Source organism: Tiliqua scincoides, chromosome 13 (genome assembly GCF_035046505.1).
Source record: "Tiliqua scincoides isolate rTilSci1 chromosome 13, rTilSci1.hap2, whole genome shotgun sequence".
Taxonomy (NCBI): domain Eukaryota; kingdom Metazoa; phylum Chordata; class Lepidosauria; order Squamata; family Scincidae; genus Tiliqua; species Tiliqua scincoides.
The window spans coordinates 6,603,900-6,623,899 of NC_089833.1; the positions used below are offsets into that span (position 1 = coordinate 6,603,900).

At 49.3% G+C, this 20,000-nt stretch overlaps 1 protein-coding gene across 1 annotated transcript in view; it reads left to right on the plus strand.

Moving 5' to 3' along the window:
- The window catches only part of DNAAF8 (dynein axonemal assembly factor 8), a 136,463-nt gene that overhangs the window by 72,862 nt on the left and 43,601 nt on the right, over positions 1-20,000 (plus strand). Inside the window, exons 16-21 of the mRNA XM_066640818.1 lie at positions 834-1,028; positions 5,522-5,854; positions 7,119-7,181; positions 8,072-8,125; positions 8,592-8,761; positions 16,201-16,396. Of these exons, the coding sequence (XP_066496915.1) occupies positions 834-1,028; positions 5,522-5,854; positions 7,119-7,181; positions 8,072-8,125; positions 8,592-8,761; positions 16,201-16,396 (1,011 nt within the window). The remainder of the gene's footprint in view (positions 1-833; positions 1,029-5,521; positions 5,855-7,118; positions 7,182-8,071; positions 8,126-8,591; positions 8,762-16,200; positions 16,397-20,000) is intronic.

Genomic DNA, 20,000 nt, shown 5'->3' on the forward strand with positions numbered 1-20,000 from the left:
TTAAAGTACAGGTGGTCCCTCCTTGTGGATTCAGGACCCGCCTGACTTGCCGTGGGCCTCCACCTGATTCTGGAGGGCCTTTCCAAACCTCCCAGATGCAACTGGAAGTGCTGAGGGCCAATCTGTATAGTTAAGAGGTAGTTGTTGGGAAAATTGAACAGTCTTGCAAGAGTATCAGTAGAAAGCAGGGAAGGAAGAAAGGAGCAAAAGGGTACAGGCATTTGAAAGTCAGTGCAGCAGGAGGATTTTAGGTTGAGGAAGGGAAGCCAATGTGAAGGAAAAAAAGGAGAGAAGAAACCAGCAAAGTGATGGAGCTGTGAACCAGACAGTTCCCGCTTCAGAGCTGGCCTCTGCGAACCCACTAAGTGACCTTAGGGCTACATTACATGCTACATCAAGCCTGTCATTGACTGATGAGTTTAACCAAGGAAGCGGACCAGAAGTGTTCCTTTGTAGTTAAGAAAAAAGAGGGGACCATGGTGGCCATGATATGATTCAGGACAGTTTTCTGCTGGTGTCTATATGAAATCAAAGGAGGTGGCAAGCAAACGCGTAGGAGGAAGGGATTCCACAGTCAAGGAGCTACAACGGAGAAGGCCCTGTCTCTAGTTGCCCCTCCTGTTGCTTCTGAGAAGGGCACCTAGAGCAGAACCTGAGCACATAAAAAACACAGATGTGGCACATCCAGGCTGTCCAGTGAGTGAGGGCCACATTGGGTCCAAATCCACTCTATCTCTGGTGTATATAAACTATTTCTCTGCAGCTACGCCTCTCATGTCTGTCGTGCTCCTGTAGATTTGCTGCGTTGTAAATATTTGCCTTCTCTTTTTCAGGTGGCAGTTTGAGCTCTGTGCCTGATCCCTGTAAAGTCCCCCTGGATGTTTTCTGCCACAGGAGCTATGCCTCTCATTCAGAAATGGAGCAGATCGTTCTGTTGACCCTGAGTGGCCGGGAAGCCATGAAGAGTGCCGGCCGTTTCCTTCACCAGATCCTCGCTCTTGGCTCCCAGAAGCAGGCTCAAGCGCCAGGTAGTTCCCCAGCAATGGGGCCTGCACAGCTTTGTTAAAGCGAAGATGGATTGTTAAGAAAAAAATATTTGTTGAAGAGTGGAGATACACTGATTATGTTGTTTAGGGATGCGAAGACATAGCCCTGATACATTGGTATGCACGTGAGGGAGGGGGGAACAGTTCAGTGCCACCCACACCTAGTCTCAACTCCCAGTCTTCTCCAATCTTCCCAGTCTCCCAGTCTTCTCCACCCAAAGGACATAAGTTAGGAAAGCTAGGGGGGGGAGGAAAGCACCACCAATCAGAGCAGACCGCACTTGACCAGTAGGACCAATGATCTGATTCAGTATAAGGCATCCTCGTTTGTCTGCCGTATCTCTTCAGTGGAGGTAGCAGAAGGGGTGTGCATGTAATAATAATAATAATAATGATAATAATGATACTACAGGTATTTATATACCACCTTTCTTGGTCTTTATTCAAGACTTTATTCAAGGCGGTTTACATAGGCAGGCTAATTTAAATCCCCGAAGGGATTTTTACAATTTGGAAGAATGTTCTATCTTACAAGAACCACAACATTCGGGTGTTACTTTCTTGATCTGGCCGCACATTCTGGCCTCCATCCTCCCACGCTCAGAGCAGATGGAATAGCTCGGCTTCAGCTTGTCAGCTGCTTCAAGGTCGCACAGTGCCGGTGGCCTCGAACTGGCGACCTTCGGATGTTATCTTCAGGCAAACGGAGGCTCAACCCTCTAGACCAGACCTCCTGCCCATGTATGCATGAGAGCCAATTTCTGGATGGATAGCACATGCATGAATGTATATTTATGCAGGACCAGCCCACCAGTGAAGTTGTGTGCTTTGAGCGGTAGGTTGGGAAGGCAGAGAAGTAGTGAGAATGCCCTGCTTCCCTATCCTGGCTACTACCTCCCCATACCTTGGCAGCTGCTTCCCCCTACCATACACTGCCCTTGGCAAACCAGCAAGAGGAGGATGGGGGAGGCTGTTTACCTCCTCCGTTGCCGTGGCGGTGCTGGAGGAGTTAAGCCACTCCCCCCTCCTGCAGCTTCCTCTGGCTTGCTGTCCAGCTGGACCTTCTGCCAAACAGGCTGGGATGGGGAGGATCCCAGGAGTGGAAACGCTCCCATGATCCTTCCTCACCAACCAGTTTTGGAGAAGCGTTGGGCGGTCGTGGTGGAGGCAGGCGGAGGTAGAAGAGGAGACAGTCATACTGGAGGGTGGAATGATGCATGTGCCTATTGAAAAAGCAAGTGCCTGTTCAGCTTGGGCTGAGTCTGCACGTATGAATGAGTGGAAGGTTTAGCCCATGTGTGTGCCTGCCCCTAACCTGCCCTCTTGGCTGCCATTTTGTGTCTGGCCCCACCTCCTTCTCAGATAACCTGTGGCACCCACAGGCTTCACAAGGTGTCCCTTGTAGTGATGTCTACAGGTTAGGTCCTGCTGCTTTCCTCCTGCAATCCCTCCTCCTTCTTCTCTTGACACTGTTAACCTCTCCCTATAAGTTGTTGTCATCTTGATCGCTATATAGAAACTACCTTGGCTCAACTGCACTGTGTTCTTAACTGAACGAAGGGCAGTGGCGTCACTAGGGAAGTGCAAGGGTGTGGGCCGCACTGGAGACGTGCCCGGCTAGGGTGACACCACTACTGACCAAAATTGTTAAAATCATGGTTCTTAGGAATAATACCATCATGTTATATATCATTTGATGCGTAATTTCATGCAGAATGCAATCAAACAGACCGCGTCGGAACATCTCTTTTCTATCAAAAGTTATAGCCAACAAACCAGCGTGTGGGCAGGGTGATGACGCATTGCCGTGCCCACATCCTGGGGCATTGCCACGCCCACTGCATGGGAGGACGTACGTCATGGGAGTGACACGCTGGCCTCCCGCACCGGGTAATGCAAACCCTAGTGACACCACTGGTGAAGGGTAGTGGTCAGACCCCATGATGTTTAATTTCAGGCCATCCGCTGAGGTAAGGGTAGGCATTGCTCAAATAAAGGCCATCTGTTGGCATAATGATTTCAGAGCCTTGTCAAAATATGGTGCTCCCCACATTTCTGGCACACTCAAGGAGAGCCCAGTTTGCCAACACAAACATGAATAAGTTCCTCATATGCCCCAGATTGGCAATACAGTGTAGCATATATCTATAATTAATCTCTCCTTCCAAGAGACGCATCACCAGAGATAACCTAAAACCTGTAATTATGCTTCTATAAAGCAAACTTAGTTAGCTCTGATTGTGTTCCCAGCATACCTCAAGAGGTCCATTTTTACCCAAGCTCTCTGTAGTATTTGTTTCTTTGTCTTGATTGATCCTCTCCCCCCCCCCCCATTTCCCAAAGTTGTAACTTAAAATCCTAAACAGTTGTGCCTTTTAAAACATATTTCAGTATACAAACAGAGCCTGTCTTATAACTAGGGCTGATCTAGTACAGGCACCTAAGGGTTCACATGTGGAATAAATGAGGTGGTACAATCCCCATGCAAGGACTGTACCACTTGGCGAGCCATGTGGCAACTCCCCCCAAGCTGAAATAATAATAATAATAATAATAATAATAATAATAATAATAATAATAATAATAATACAGGTATTTATATACCGCCTTTCTTGGTCTTTTTTCAAGACTTTATTCAAGGTGGTTTACATAGGCAGGCTGATTAAATCCCCGTGGGGATTTTGACAATTGAAAGAAGGTTCTATCTTTCAAGAACCACAACAGTCCAGATGTTTCACTCTGATCTGGTTTCACATTCTGACCTCCATCCTCCCACGCTCAGAGCAGATGGAATAGCTCGGCTTCAGCTTGTCAGCTGCTTCAAGGTCGCACGGTGCCGGAGGCCTCGAGTTGGTGATCTTCGGATGTTATCTTCAGGCAAATGGAGGCTCAACCCTCTAGACCAGACCTCCTGCCGATGAAAAAATGTACACATGTATGCATCTGTATTTAAAAATGTATGCATCAAAATGAGAAGGCTTGATTTAGTTGGAAAACTGAGTGTTTTTAGTTTGAAAGTTTGAAGGCGAAAACTAATTCAGTTTGAAAATGGGGTGGTAGATTCCTTGGGTAAAGACCCGTAGCACCTCATTTAACTTACCAACTTGTCGTGAACAGAAATTTACTGTAGCAACAAGCAGTTGAACCTTGAGATGCAGTGTAGTCCAGTGACTAGAAAGCCAGACTCTGCTATGGGGAAGTTGGGTTCAAGCCTGACTCAGGCTCATTTGATTGAGCAAGTTGCTCCCTTCCCAACTCAGCCCCCAACCTGTAAAACGGGAGGGTTATAAATAACCCCTGTGCATAAATACTTTTGGAGCTGAGAAGATGATGAGCCACAGAATTATTGCATGAAAATCTAAGGCAGGTCATTCTGAATCAAAGCACCTTGTAGATGTTCTCCTACCCATGTCTCCTCTCCCCCCACATTTCCTTGGGAACGTGTTGGAAAAGAGAGAGAGAGAGAGAGTGTGTGTGTGTGTGTCATGTCATTTCACCACATTGCCCTACCCTTGCAAATGGGTGGCAATGAAATAAAGCAGAAATGATATGGGATGGGAGGGATTTAGGTTGGCAGGACCCTCACAAAAAATTGTTGGAGCGTAATGGCTAATGGACCGAGCTACAAAGTGGGGTTTTCTTACTTCAGAACTTCTTTCTGCTGAGAACTTTCTTGATGGCCCTTGGCCAGAGGTTCTCAAACTGGGGCAATGCGACGCGGTGTGGGGAGGCCCACTTTGGGGGCCCTGCCCCCCCTGCACCCTCCAGAGGAACAGCATGACCCCCAGGTACGTGGATAACCCCTTTTTCCAAGTACAATCATGGAAGTGCTGTTGCTGCCATTGTCCTTCTCCCCCCCCCACCTCGCAACCTCTTACGGAGGTCTAACTCTCTTGTAAAGTTTGAGAACCTCCATTCCCTCTCAGCCCCAACCGTAGTAGGTGGATAATAATACTCATCTTGCAGGGTTCTTGTAAGGATTACTTCAAGGTAGTGCATGTGAACTGCTTTGTGTGTTCACAGAGAGCTGTACAAGTGTTAAATATTATTACAGAGAAGTTCACGGCTTAATTTGCAAGTTTAAAGTGACAGTGGACCTGTTGCCTTTGTGTTTTGTTTGTCGGCTGGGTGTTTTGATGGACAAAGCCATCCCGTGGTCCTGCTGCACCATCCACACACTTGTAGATGTTGCACAGGGGAGGTGACACCCTTTCCCACTCCAGCAAATGGAGTATAGCACTGGGTGATTTATTGGACTTTATGCTATGGTTGGTTTGTGAGTTGCTTCAAGGCCTAAGTAAACAAGAAGAGCGTGAAAGGGGTGGGGGAAGTATATGAATAGTGTGCAGGGAGGTGGAAAACCGAAAACTCATGTTTAATATTGCCAGGCAACTAGAAGAGTCTTAATGGAATCAGACACCAGGGAAGGAGCCTCTTTCACAAGTCATTTGTGGCCACCATGTTTATCTTGACAGTCTCAGAAGAGTTTGACCCGCGGTTTGAGCTTCTGGCACTCAAGTGGCTGCCCCACCTCACGCGGATTCAGGCCAAGGAAGTCACACCTTTCGAAGTGGGAGACAAGTCCTGGCAGGCGAGCATCGCCACGCTGATGTCTGGCCCCGCCCTCGTGTGCGCGCTGCGGAGGATCAACGCCTTTGCGGGTCTCGCCGAGATCCTAAGAACATGTGCTCCCCGTGACAGCAAGCCAAGTGCTCATTCCTGCCACCTTCAAGCAGTGATGTCGCTGACCCCGGAGATGGCCTTCAGGCAGGCCGTTCTGTTCTTCACCAAGAAGGATTTTGTAGACGGTGGGTGGAATATTCCCGTTCTTTCACAAAGAACACGTATTTATGTCAGAATGCCAGATGCAAGGGAGGGCACCAGGATGAGGTCTCTTGTTATCTGGTGTGCTCCCTGGGGCATTTGGTGGGCTGCTGTGAGATACAGGAAGCTGGACTAGATGGGCCTATGGCTTGATCCAGTGGGGCTGTTCTTATGTTCTTAACTACAATTCCCAGGAAGCCTTGCAAGTCTCTTGTTATCTGGTGTGCTCCCTGGGGCATTTGGTGGGCCGCTGTGAGATACAGGAAGCTGGACTAGATGGGCCTATGGCCTGATCCAGTGGGGCTGTTCTTATGTTCTTATAAAATGTTTATGTCTAAAGCAGAAAATCCAAATCCCACATGCGCTCACATATAGATGCATGCAATTTACTACAGGAGGCATCCTTGGGTAGGGTGTGTGTGTGTGTATTTAGGAGGAGGGCTTGTGCAGGAGAACATCCGGCAGATTGTATGCCATGGGCCAGATCTGTTTGCCTCCCACTTTGCCACCTTTAATGGCTCCCAACATCTATATTGTTTTGTAATTGTGCTTTCTCCAGCTTTAGGAGTTTATTAAATCTTTTTGCTTCTGGTTTGTTTATTTATTACTGTATTTCTGTCCGGCCTTTCTCCCCGAAGGGACCCAAGGCAGCTTACGACAATGTTAGAAATACCAAAACATGAAATCACAGTTAAAAACACAAATTAGAACCCTTCCCAATAAGAGCCAGCAGGACATTAAGCGTCTGGTTCCAGCAGAACATTAAAATGCTGAATTACGATCCAAAGCTACCTGAGATGGATTCGCAGCAGGACCATAGACCCATGTGGACAGTGCTTGCAGAATGTGACCCAGCTCACCCAACACAGGTTGGAGAATTGAAAATGGTTCCCACAACCAGCTAGTTAAGCAGGGAAACATCCCTGAGAAGAAAGACGTCAGTGTGATCATGAAGTAATAATTAAACGTTGTGCTTGCCATCTTCTGAATGCCCGCGTATGGTTGGCTGGCAACCTTCAGTCTCGAAAGACTATGGTATAAGCCTACAGCACCCGGTATTCCCAGGCGGTCTCCCATCCAAGTACTAACCAGGCCTGACCCTGCTTAGCTTCCCAGATCAGACAAGATTAGGCATGTGCATGGTAACACAAGTGTGCCTATGTTCTCCTTCTGGTCAGCCACTGTGGATCCTTTGCCATGCTCTGTTTACTCATTTCAAAAAAAACCCTCATCACTTTCTGTTTCCAGATCCCAAATGCCGCCCAGGCCTGAAGTACCTGCCGCCTCCTGGCAGGCCTTCCCAGACAAGAGGTAAGATGATTCAGGCTGCAATTCCATACTCGCTTTCCTGAGAATATTTAAAAACACCTTTTGGTGGAGGCCTTGATGCCATGCCCTAATTCCCATTCCCTACATACGTGTAAGTGAAACCATCGCATATGGGCCACTCGCTTACACCTGCTTCCACTTCCCTCCCCTTCCTTTGTCATCTTCCGTATTTCAATATCTCCATTGGGAGCCCCTCAGGGCAGAGACCTGTCCTCTCACTGTGTGATGATGATGATGATGTTTTGCAGCTCAATCCTATGCATGTCTGCTTCGGAGTAGACATGCATAGGATTGAGCTGCAAAACATCATCATGTTGTACACACTAATCAGATATGAACACACTTGTTTGAGACTAAGGCTGCAATCCTAGCCACACTTACCTGGGAGTAAGTCCTTACTTCAAAGTCCTTACCTGGGAGTAAGTCCTTACTTACTCCTTACCTGGGAGTAAATCCTTACTTCAAAGTCCCATTACAGATAATGGGGCTGACTCCCAGGTAAGTGTGGATAGGATTGCAGCCTTAGTCTCAAACAAGTGTGTACATATCTGATTCCCTCTTCCTCTTCTGTTCCTTCGCTCTCATTCAGTCCTTTCCGCCACGAACAAAAATTAAGATTGTAAGTTCTTTGGGGGCTTCTTCCCTTGCTATGTTGGCGCAACCCCAACCCCCCTTTCGGCTAGCGCAAGTCCGTTGGATTTTGGCAGATGTACAGGGGGGTGACGTGGGACAAGGGAGGGCTGTAGCGCAGAGGTTGCAGCAGTCAAGATGGGAAGAGTATCTTGATGCATATTCATATTGTGGGGCCCTGCACCTGTTGTTCTTGAGTAACTCGCGCCTCCTGCTAAAGTCCCTTTGCTTTTCTTGTGCAGCAGGGGAGATTCGGAGAAGCCATGCAGAGTCGCTGTTCCACTACATGCAAAGAGGTAAGAAAGCCAATAAGCCCTCTCTGCTTTCTGGGGGGAAGCAGATTTGACCCGGTCTCCAGCTGCAGGAACCTGAAGCCACAGGGAGAGCTTTCGGTGAGGGATCAGTTTGTACATTGACAACACCCCTTTCCTGCTGGGTGCACTCTCATGTGAGGGTTTCATCATATCTTCCTGAACATAGATGAAGAGCATTGCAGGCACCATAGCAACAGATGACTGTGCAGGGGAATGCATCGCTGCTAATGTCCGCTGGCCATGCTCAACTCCTTACTGCTTGGCCTTGGACAAATCACCGGCTTTCTGAGTCCAGGGAGTTCTTGTTAAATATGTGTGAGGCCCTGACTGACATGGTATAGCCCAGACACAGGCCGACCGCCTCAGTGATGACTACACCACTGTTCAGTTTCTAAAGGATTCCTCGGCGCAGCTGCTTTCTTGTAGCTTGTTGCTTTTTCTCGTTCAGGGGCTCCGGTTCTCTGCACAGTGCTGCTGATCAAGCCTGGCATCTGGGCACGCAACTTGGCTCGGTTTCTGCGAAAACTGGACCAAGAGAAATTCCGCCTGGTTGGATTGAAACATATAGATCTGAACCCGGAGGATGTCGGAGCGCTCCTTTCACCAGAAGCTCAGCAGGTTTGTGGGAACAATTGACCACGGTTACACTGAGGGTAGAGAAACCGTGAAGTAGATGTCATGAAAACGCATTTCTCAGAGGCAGTGCAATACCCCTGGAAGCACCTCTTCTTTCACAAAAAGCAGACTTGAGAGCCTTATCTGAGTGGAGCAGCAGCATGCAGAGAGGGGAAATTTTATTCTCCCACTGATAATCGCCCCCTAAAATCGCTTTTTGCCCCCAGAGCAGCTGGGATGGAGTGGTTTTTGTTGGGATAATGGTGTGAAGGGAAAGAGTTTGCCTTCACCCTGCTGTCTGCTGTGGTCCTGATCAAGGTCAGGGGTCCCGTGGCTGATTTTAATGAAAAAAGAATCCCTTTCGGGTGTAAGCCCACCTCTTAGTGGTTCCAGGGCCAGGTTGCTGGGGGCTCTTATCGAAACCCAGCGCTGTGCTTCTGCGTACCTCTGATGTCATGGCACCACTGCTGTTACCGGGGTGAGCTTGGCAAGAGGGATCTCTGATGGATGTTGGCTTTTCCCAGGGTGACCAAAGTCCCCAAGCAGGGGATGAAGGCATCCTCTTCTTCCCTCATTACCCCCCTGCAACTGGCATTCCATGAATTTGCCTTTGAAGCCCCTTTGCAGGGCACCTGCGCATGAGTTCAGGGTGTCCGTAGACCCCTCCCCCAACAAGGTTGCTGCTGAGCACGTGGGCCTAGGAATAAGCACACCTGTGTTGTGACTACAGGTACCCAAGTGGCCTTTCGAATGACCCAAGGCTTCTTAGCCATGTAATGAAAGCTGCGGCTTAATGCGTTGAGCCGGGGCAGTGGCGGAACACAACCCTTGCAAGAGCTCAGGGCTCTCTGCCTTTTCAATGGAGGCATGAGAAATTTCAAGACAGGCTCCCCAAGACTTCAGCAGAGCTGTGGAAATGCAGATATGACAGGCATGGTTTGAGAACATGATAAATGGATGAAAGGGCTATTTTTAGCCTATGTTGTTACTGAGGACGAGGCGCACTTAGCCGTTCCAGCATCTTAAAAGTGAAGTAGTGGCAACCAATTAAGGAGCACCGAAACCTGAGCTGGGGGCCGTAGGAAATCTTTCAGATGGGACCAGCATTACTTGCTATTTTTATGTTAGTGCTATTTTTTCCCTTAAGGAAAATATGTCTTTAAAAAAAAAAATGAGAGGGAATCAGTAATTAAAGACTCTCCCCCTGGGGGAGCGGAAACGACAAGGAGAGATTCACAGATAATCTATTCAAAGGGAAATTGCTCACTAATCCCCCGGCCAGGATCAATAGAGAGCAATAAAACAGGCTGAATCTGTGGGCAATAAATGTTCATTTGAAGTTGCCAGGAGGGGCCTTTGCTCAATGGAACTTACTTGTGAGGAGACATCATTGAAAGATCCTGGCCATCAGGAACAGGTCTGACAGGCTGATGAGGCAGGGTGAGGTGGTGGCTTTGAGCAGTAGTTTGGTGGAGGTGGTGGCAGATGCCCTGCATGCATCACATATATCCTTGCCCACTTTCCTCTCCACCCAGCCACCAAGTCTGAAGGCCACCTGGCTGCTCACTCACCTGCATGGCCAGAGCAGCCCAACCTAGATCTGAGCCAGCACCAGGCAGGAAGTGAGGATAGAGTAGTGGCAGCTTAGAACGTATCAGACACTCTAGGCCACCACCACTCTACTCGCCTCACTTCCTCTTCTGCTCGACAGGGGAAGAAGAGACCACAGGGAGTGGGGAGGAGAAGGGGAGATGTGGCAGGTGCATGCTACCACTGAGGGAAAAAAGTAAGGGTACATACATGGTTCCAAGAGTGGAGGGTTGTCATGGATATGTACAGTTCAGGCCTAGTAGCACTGCAAGGCCTGAACCAAGCTAAAACAGTAACACAGAAGTGGCTTGCATTTCCTGGCTGCTAGGATTTACATCTCACTGGATGGTGATTATGTAGCACCTAGGAGCCAGAAAGATGCCCATCAAGGATGGAATGCAGCTGTAGATCTCCAAGGGGGAGGGAAGAGCTGAGAGGGTGAGCTTCCAGCCCACTTCCGGAGGAAAGGGTCTTTGTTCCTTGTCTCTGGGTGAGAGAGGTGGTGGGTGCACATCCTGCCCCACCAGGACCATGTGGCCATAGGTAACTGACCTGAGGATCTACAAAAGAAGCTGACCCAGGTGAGGGTTAGAGAATAATAGAGTTAGCCAGTTAGCTTTGTTTTTTTATGCTGATATTTCCTAGAAGTTTTTATGCCTCTAGCATTTGCTGCCTTTTGTAACTTTTTGTAACCTTATGTATTTAATAAAGTAGAAAATCTTTTTACCATTTTGGTTCATTGTCTGTTGGGGACAAAGGTTCAGAATCCTGCCTAGCCGTTCTGCAAGCTACCAAAAATCCTCATTGTGGACTAGAAACTTGAGGACTGAGACTTTAAGTAAAGAAAGTGCTCAGTGCCTACAAGGGATATAGTTAAGCCTAAAGGGTCTTGGTTTCCCTGGACTGAGGCACTGGCTATCACAGGGTGGTGGCAGTACTACCGAACAGGGATCTTTGAGGGCTCTAGGGTTCAGAACCAACAACTCTGAGCACCCCAAAACCCTGGGAGTGAGACCCAAGTTTACGACAAGGGTGCCTGACCATTTCAATGAAGTATTGAAATGTTGCTAACTGTGCTCTAGACGTCCTCTAGAAAACTTGCCATTCTGGAATGCTGAGGGGTAAAACCGGTGGGATCTTCTCTAACTCCTGCTTCAAGTTCTCTGCCCTTATTCACAAAAAATAATCTGAATATTCAAATAGTTCTGGACCACCCTTCGTAGTTATGCCCACGGGTGATGCCACAGTTTCAGAAGACCTTGCCATATGGATGGTTGATGAGCAAAGGGTCTGCTCTGTCAAGGGCCCTTCAGTTTATTCAGGGGTCACTTCCTCTGTTGTTAAGCTTCTGCGGACAGTCAGTGCCAACTCAGAGATTTCAGCCTGTGTTTGTAGCTCCTTTTGAACACTCTGGCTATGGTCCTGTATTGCCTTTCTAGTTATTGTCCACAGTGGAGATGAAAAGCTAGAACAAGAGAGAGTTCCTCCTTTCCGTTTTGCTTCGGAACAGGAAATCTGTAAAGAGGAGACCATGAAGGCAGGACAGATTCTTCAGCTCTCTGAATCAGAACTTTCAGATGCGTTAAGTCTGCTTCTCTTCCTCTCTCTAATCCAGTGATTTTCAACCTTTTTCATCTAATGGCACACTGACAAGGCACTAAAATGGTCAAGGCACACCACCAGTTTTTTGTCAATTGACAAGGCACACCATGCTGCCAGTGGGGGCTCACATCTCCCATTGGCTCTATTAATAAATGACCTTCCCGCAAATTCCTGTGGCTCACCTGTGGACCACTCATGGCACACCAGTGTGCCACGGCACAGTGGTTGAAAATGGCTGCTCTAATCCTAGATAGCAACGAATGCCCCTGAAAGTCCACTTGCGTTCGAATTGTCCTCTCTCCCCTGAAGCATTATTTGACAGGCTTCCCCTTAAACGGCTTCTCCCTTAACCTTTGAGCACCTTATGGAAGACAGAGCCGGCATCTCCATGTGGCCAACTGAGGTAGTCGCCTCAGGCAGTGCGATGAGAGGGAATGCCCACTGCCAGCCCACACTTGCTGTTGCTTCTTAGATTTGAAAAGGAAGGAAATGGGGCAGAAGAGGACATGTGGAGGAGAGGAGAGTAGTGGGCTAGAGCTTCCCTGACACTCTAGCCTACCACTCTCTTTTCCTCCACACTTCTACTCTATCCCACTATTTCTTCTTGAATCTAGGGAGTGGGAGGAGGAGGAGGAGCACTGGAAACTGCCACAGTGTCAGATGAGGGGGGGGGCAATATTTGGCTCACTGCCTCAGTTGTTCAAAGGTCTTGGACCATCCCTGATGGGAGATCATCCCACACCACTGGAACAATCTCCCATTTCCTGGTGAAAGGGGGACTTGGCTACTCTAGTTCAGCTTTGCTTGCCTAAGATGTGAGAGTTTGCATGGGGGCTCTTGGGTTTCTGCAAGGAGCTGCAGCAAGTTTGCCCATTGGGGTGGTTGCCCTGCCAGTCCGTGGGCCACAGCAATGAACTGCCTGGCGGTACCAGTTACTGTCTTTAGAACCGAGACATGCTCATGCCCCAAGTTTCACAGCAACACAACCCCTGCTCGCTTTCAACTCAAGAAGCAGCAGAGAGCTGCTCCTGAACTCCTCCTGTCCTCTAACATCCAGTGCATAATGTAATGCGCTTCTGATCTGCTGTGGATTTCTAACCATGTGAAGCACAGTAACCGTTCTCATTGGAGACTGCAAATCGATAGCAAAGCTGAATTTTAAAATGGGCACAGGGATCAAATAAACAGGCCCGGAGCGCTTATAAATCCGAGCCTCCAGAGCTTACGTTGTGGAGGTTTATCTTCCATGTGTATCTTGCAGGAAGGCCTAGCAAGATAGTTTCACGTCTTGTCTGACAGCTAGGTACAGGCATAATGGAAAACCAAGGTTTGTGTTAACCATGGTTAAGAAGTCCATACCATGGTTTGAGCCTCCAGACATGCAACAGACAAACTGGAGGAGGAGCTGGTCTGCTTTTGGTTCCCATCAGCTGAAGTCAGTTGTTTTCTAGCATGCCTTTAACCCAGACAACACCCTTGTGAAATTTAAACAACTCTTTTCTGAGCTGGTCCATTTTGCTCAGCCTGTCGCTCACCGCTTTGTCAGCGCTAGCACTATCGTCCGGACCCACCATGCACAGCAAGCAGGGTTCACAGGTGCCCTTTGTCTGGCACCACATCTTCCATCAGTCCCCAAAGCCCAGCTGGACTCTTGCACCTCAGCAAGTCCCGCAGGCCAGTGTCACACTCTGACTGCCAAGATGCATGAATGACTGCATGTTAGTAGCAATGTCATCCGTTGCCAAGAGCTAACGAGAGGGCTGCTTCTGCATTCCAGAGTTCATTCCCACTGAGTCAGTCTGCCTGCTCAGCTACAGCAAGGACCATTTGGTGCTGCTAACACTGTACTGCAGGGGTCTCCAAACCCCGACCCGGGGGCCAGATGCGGCCCGCAGCAAGCCTCTTTCCAGCCCACAGCCAACCTCTTGTCCCCTGAAAGCCTCTGGCCCACTCAACTGACCATGACCAGAACTGTGCTCTGATCGTGTCTGGAGGGTGTTCTGAGGGCCAGAGAGGTTGAATGAATGAGCCCATTCATTCATTATTCACTCACCTAGCCCTTCAGGCTAGATCAGAGTTGTAGCACCCTGGAGAGCTCCAAGTGACCCACTTGTTACAGTGTGGTCAGTGAGAAGAGAACTGAGATCTTAAAGACTCCCAGTTTGCCTGGAGAGCAGATATGCTTAAAGGGGCAGCCGTCTGGCTTGCAGTCTTCCATTCTTCAATTGCTCCATGGCATTCCTTCTGACCCATTGCTGGTGCTGATGTTCTGGGCACGGACTGCTTTCTTGAGGAACTCTGGCTCTCCTCAAGAGATGCTGGATCCAAGGTCTCCATTTTTTGGATGTTCTTACTGCCAACGCCAAGTCTCACCCTGCTGTTGGGCCCTGGGGCTTTTCCAACTCAACTGCTCGTAGGGAGATGTTGTAGCAAGAACCGGGAACCTGCTACGTCATGTACCTCTGCTCTGTGTGATGAACCACCAAGGCTCTGGGTTGGAGTATTTCCCTGGGTAGTAAAGGTATTGGAGTGGCTCCACCCCTAGGTGACCATTGGCTACCTGTTCAGACTGGAACTTTGCCAGTGTAATTTTCATCTTCCCTGCCTCGGTCCTCATCAAGGATTTCGGCCTGGGGAACTAGAAGCACTGACTTTCTCTACGTGAATGTTTGTGTGCAGAAACGGGGAACACAAAGATCCTTGCAAAAGTGTGAACATTTGTGAGGAAACTGATGGCTCACAAAGGTTGTTTCCATTTGAACCTTGGTGAGCCTTTGTGAGATGGTTGATGGGCAGAGAGCCAGGGTGGTGTAGTGGTTTGGGAGGTGGACTTAGACCTGGAAGATCTAGGTTCAAATCCCCCCTCAACAACGAAGCTTCCTGGGTGACCTTGGGCCAGTCACTTTCTCTCAGCCTCACCTACCTGACAGGGTTGTTGTGAGGACAAAAGGAGGGGGAGCAGCTGTGTAAACCACCTTGAGCTCTTTGGAGAAAGGGCAGTATAAAAAGTTGAGGCTTTGCAGATGATGGAACTGATGTTCACAAAGGCTGAAGTTTTTACAGTCGTTTGCTTGAAGCCTGCACAAAGCTGGACTCCATGTTGGATCAAATACTGTGATGCCTGTGTTATAGCTGGCTCCTGGCTTCTGAGTCTGGATTTTTTCCCCTACAGCTCAACCTGGACAGGTGGATAGCTCAGGTCGCAAATGTTGGGTCTCATTAAGGATAGCAGAGTGGGAGGTAGGTGGTATGGGACGAAGGATAGGGACAATTGCACACACCCATTCAATATCAAAGAACCATCACCTAAACAGGTATCTCTTAGCCCAATTAGCTAGCATCATATTCACAGCAGCGAGGTTTCCCAGTCTCCCCCGTTCTGCTAGAAAGCTTGGAGGAATCTGGATAGAAAGAACTTCAAAAGTATCCCTAATGATGATATTTTTGCTTGGGTCAGTAGTTCTCACGTCTGTCAAATTCATCAGGAACATCTTCACAATCCCGATCACCTAATTAAAAAGGCGATTGGAGTTTGTTTGGCCTGGCCTGGGACACGAGAGTCCCTCCCCAATGGGGAGTGGAAGGGGGCTGGGTCTGGCAACTACGGCGGACCTTTTAAAGGACACAGGACCCAGCCCTCTTCCTCCTTTGCATGTGGGCACCGTGCTGCCTGCCAAGATTGGCCGAAGGGCAGGCAGTTTTGTCGCCTACCCCAGACTGTCACGGGCCAGGGGGTTACACCCCCCCCCTGTTTTCAAGCTGCCATTTGTCACTTTAAGAGGGAAGGTGGTGTGGGTTAGGAGGTGTGAATGGGACTCTGGACATGCACCTTCAGGTGGCATAGGCAGGGCGGAACCCTATTTCAGTCCTCAGGGACTCGGCGGCACGAGGACGTAGACGGGGCCCTGGCTGGGACCGCGGGGCACACCTCAGAGGCTCAGCGGCTCGAAGTGGTGCAGTCCGCGGTCCGGCTGCCTTCCCCTTAAGGGACAGACATGGATGAGATGCGCCACCCAGCAGCGGGGCGCGACTTGGAGTCGGGTGCATGCCTGCCTGGGGGCAGAGGTTTCTGGTACCGCCCAGAGGTCCCGCCCCGCACCACAGGGGCTTTCGCTGCCTCGTATGCTGCAGGTCTCAGCCTCTGCTTCTCTTGCTAATGTGAAATAAAGTGGCCCTTTCTCCCATATCTGTTGCCTCGAGTGTTCATTGGACAGTGCGGAAACAAAGGCTTCTTTTCCTTGTCTGTCTAGGACCCGGCTGTCTTCGAGGCTCACTCCAGCTACCTGACCTCAGGCTCTTCCTTGGTGCTCTGCCTCCAGAGAGAGAATGCTGTGAAGAAACTCCTGGATCTGCTGGGCCCAGAAGACCCCAAGCAGGCACGAGCCGTCAGCCAGTTCTTGTGGAGGGCTCAATATGGGCTCAGCACTGCCCAAAATGGGTTTTATGGTGAGTTTGCCCTCCATTGAATGCCGCAAAGGTTCCCACAGGAAGTCAGCAGAACTCTTCCACCTCATTCCCCTCTTTTTGAAGCCAGACAGTGGAAGAAGGAGGAGTTGGCCGTGGGCACAGATCCAGGCAAGGGGGGCACACTTGACAGACCATCGTAGTCTCTGGGAGGTCTTGGGCCAGCCCTGCCCGTCGGGAGTGTGCACTGGGTTGCAATGAGCAACGTGTCTGCCGAAGAGAAAGCCAGTCTTTGAGATCTGATCTGTGTTGGCGGCTGAGAATGTGCTTTTTTTTTTTTAACGGAACAGTTCCTCAGGCGGAAACGGCAAAGAGGCTCCTCCGTTTCCAGATCTGAAGAGGGATGGTACGGCACATGAGGCATGGACAGTTGCCAGGGGACCTGAGGCCTCCCTTGGGTGGACTTCCAGTGGCAACAGCTCGCATTTTAAGCTCCACGGAGCTCTCACTCAGGCGTGTCATTTCGGCCTGAAGCAGTGCTCTGTGAAGTCTGAAACTTGCTCGTTCCCGGCAGGAGAAGTGGGTCAAGCGAAAGGTGCTGTCTTCCTTGTTTTGTCTTCATGTTCAGGGCGCAACCAGCATGAGTAGTGGCTAGCGACGGGCTAAGACTAGGTTCAAATCCCTGCACTGGGTGTCCGTGAGCCACTTGTCTGCTCTTGGCCTGACCTACCTCACAGGGATATTGTGAGGATAAATGAGGGGGAATGCTATATGCCCCCCTCAGCTCACTGGAAAGAAGAGTGGGATAAATATGCAGAAAATAGTGGTTATTTTAGGGGATTTCCATAGGGTTTTAGGAGGTGGTTCTGAAGCCGGAGAAAGTCTTCCCACTGCCTGTTCTTCTGTAATATATTTCCCCTCATATGTGAGTTTTCATTGCCTTCTTCTGTCACTTCTCCATCATACTGAGATTAGCAGTGCAGTGTTTAATTTATACTTAGTCCAATCCTATCCAATATTCCCATGCTGATGCAGCTGTATGAACAGGGTGCGCACTGGATCTTGTGGGGGGGGGGCAGTCACGGAGGCCTCTTAGGGATCTCCTTAGGGGGAGAAAGGCAAGATAAAAATATGGTAAATAAATAAATAGAACGGTATTATTAATTATTAACAGTATTTATATACCACTTTTCAATGAAACGTTCACAAAGCGGTTTACAGAGAGAATCAAATAAACTGAACAGTGGTAAATTAAAAACACAGGGGGGGCATATCTGTGGATCCTGTATCCAAGGTTTAAGTTACCCATGGATCGGGTCCATAGTCTCCCCCCTGCACACACAGCCTCCAGGGACAAGGGGAGCTCCGGCCCTCCTAATGCCTTTTAAAGGCTTATTCCGGTGTTCGGTCAAAAACCAGAAGCGACATTTTCAGCCTGTAATCATCATTCTGAGCCCAGCACAGGCTGTGGGCGGATACATGGAGCCTCTGCTGGGTTCAGAAGACCCTGAACGAGATTCCGGAGAGGAATGAAACCCCCGCAGATCCAGGGACACGCCTGTATTTTTGATTGGCCATAAAGGAACACTGATTAATCAGTTAGCAGATAGATATAGATATATCTATGTATATATAGAGAAAGAGAGAGAGTAAAAAAAAATAAAAGGAGAGAGCCCCTTCCCCTGGGGGCTGGGGATAAGAATAGGCCCTCAGTTTGGCTGTACTTGTCGTAAGAGGCGACTAAACAGCCACCGGGTAGATGGGACTCATCAGCTTGGAAAGGCAGCTCATCTGAGAGAAGGAAAACTCTGATCCCAAACCTCCACTGCCTTGTGGCTACATCCAGTTATGGAAAAGGCTTCAGGAGTCAACCTCGAGGCAAAATCCGGAGCCAGAGTCCCTGAGGCAGTTCATGGCTGAACACAGTCACGTTCTGGCAACTCCTGCGACGCCGCTGGAACCAACCGTACTGGCCTTTGCCTTTCCATTGGACCATTTCAGCGACGTGGAGAGGGGGGATTTGCTGCATGGGTAACAGCCTATCCTCCATACCTACTTTACCCAGGCTTCACGCACTGGAGAGGACACTCTGTTCCAGAACCACCATTCAGAGCGTGACACCATAGTCTTCCAAGACTGAAGGATGCCAACAAGAGAGAGTAAATGCACTAATAAAGACTACAAATTAGACGGGCAAGCACTGTCATAATCGTGCGATTCTATGCGTGTTTACGTGGCAGGACGTTCCACTGGTTTCAGTGGGGCTTTTTCACAAATAAGCTTGCACAGGATTGCGGCGTAATGGGGGAGATCCCCCTTCTCTCACACACAAAAGGGTATCACTTTTCTAAGGTGATGCCTGCAGGGTTATGCTCACATCAGCTAAAACATAGAACACCTGCTGTTTTTGATTCAGAACTGTTGTTTTGACAGTTCACCTCTGAAAATATGGAAACAGAATAGACCAATCGGATTTGTATAATCTGCAAAAGCACATACAATTAACAGCGCAATCCTGATTTGCACGGGAACAGGCAGGTCGGCGGGCCTGCGCTGGAACCTGCGCAAGTTTGGGGCTGGCTGAGGCTTGGCCCAAGCGAGGGGGGAAAAAATGCCGCAGGGAGATCTGCAGCAGTCCCAATGGGTCTACTTGGATCTGCAGCAACTGAAGAAGTGGTGCAGATCCAAGAAGAATAGAACAGCCTGGAGCCACTCTGTGCTGCGGGGAACTGGGCTAGGATCTAGCATAACTGCCAGATTCTGGCCCCACCTCCCTCCCCCCGCCCACCCACAGACCTGCCTGCTCTCCCCCTGTCCTGAAATGCCTCTTCCCCACACTCCCCCCAGACCCCCACACTGGCCGAGCTCAGCCAGCGCAAACTTACCTTTGTTTGCCATCGTGGAGGCTGGATCTGGCCTCCGCGGGCTGCCGCACCTCCATGCACCAGAGCGGCTTTCTCCGAAGGAGGTGCAAACGTGCTTTATGGCACATTTGCAACCCTCCCAGGCCGGCGCAAGGGACCTGCGCCAGCTGAGCGCATCTGTAGGATTCTACTCTAAATTAACTAACATTTATTTAATTGAGTGAGAGCCCTAACTGTGGTATTTCAGTTCTTATACCAACTGCATTCCCTGGGTGAGAAAATGAGAGAGACAAAAGGAAATGTTGGTTCTAGGCAACTGCCTGCCATAAAATTAAAAGTTATATATCTATTTTAAAAACACTGCGACCAGATCAATCGGCAGCCCCCCTTCAGCTGATTAAAAGATTCAAATTAATTAATCTGAACGATTAATCCACAAAACCCTGTACCCCTAGAGATGCTCCCTTTGTGGGCACCTCAACCCGACTCAAGGCAAATAGATCAGGGATTCCAGGGACGTTTGCACCTGGAAAGATGAATGAAGCGAGCCCCTATTCAGGGATTCATATTTGCCCATATTTGAGAAAAGAACGGAGACAGCATTGTGCTGGATCGAAGCATTGCAACAATTTCATTTCCTGATAGCTTCCTCCCGTTCTGTAGCCCCTAGTGGCACATGGTACCCACGGTCAATGCAGGTGCTCACTCAATACCCGTTCTGATTTTCTCACACATTATTACTTGGCTGAAAAGAAGACGGCAATGGAGCTGTGTTTGTACGG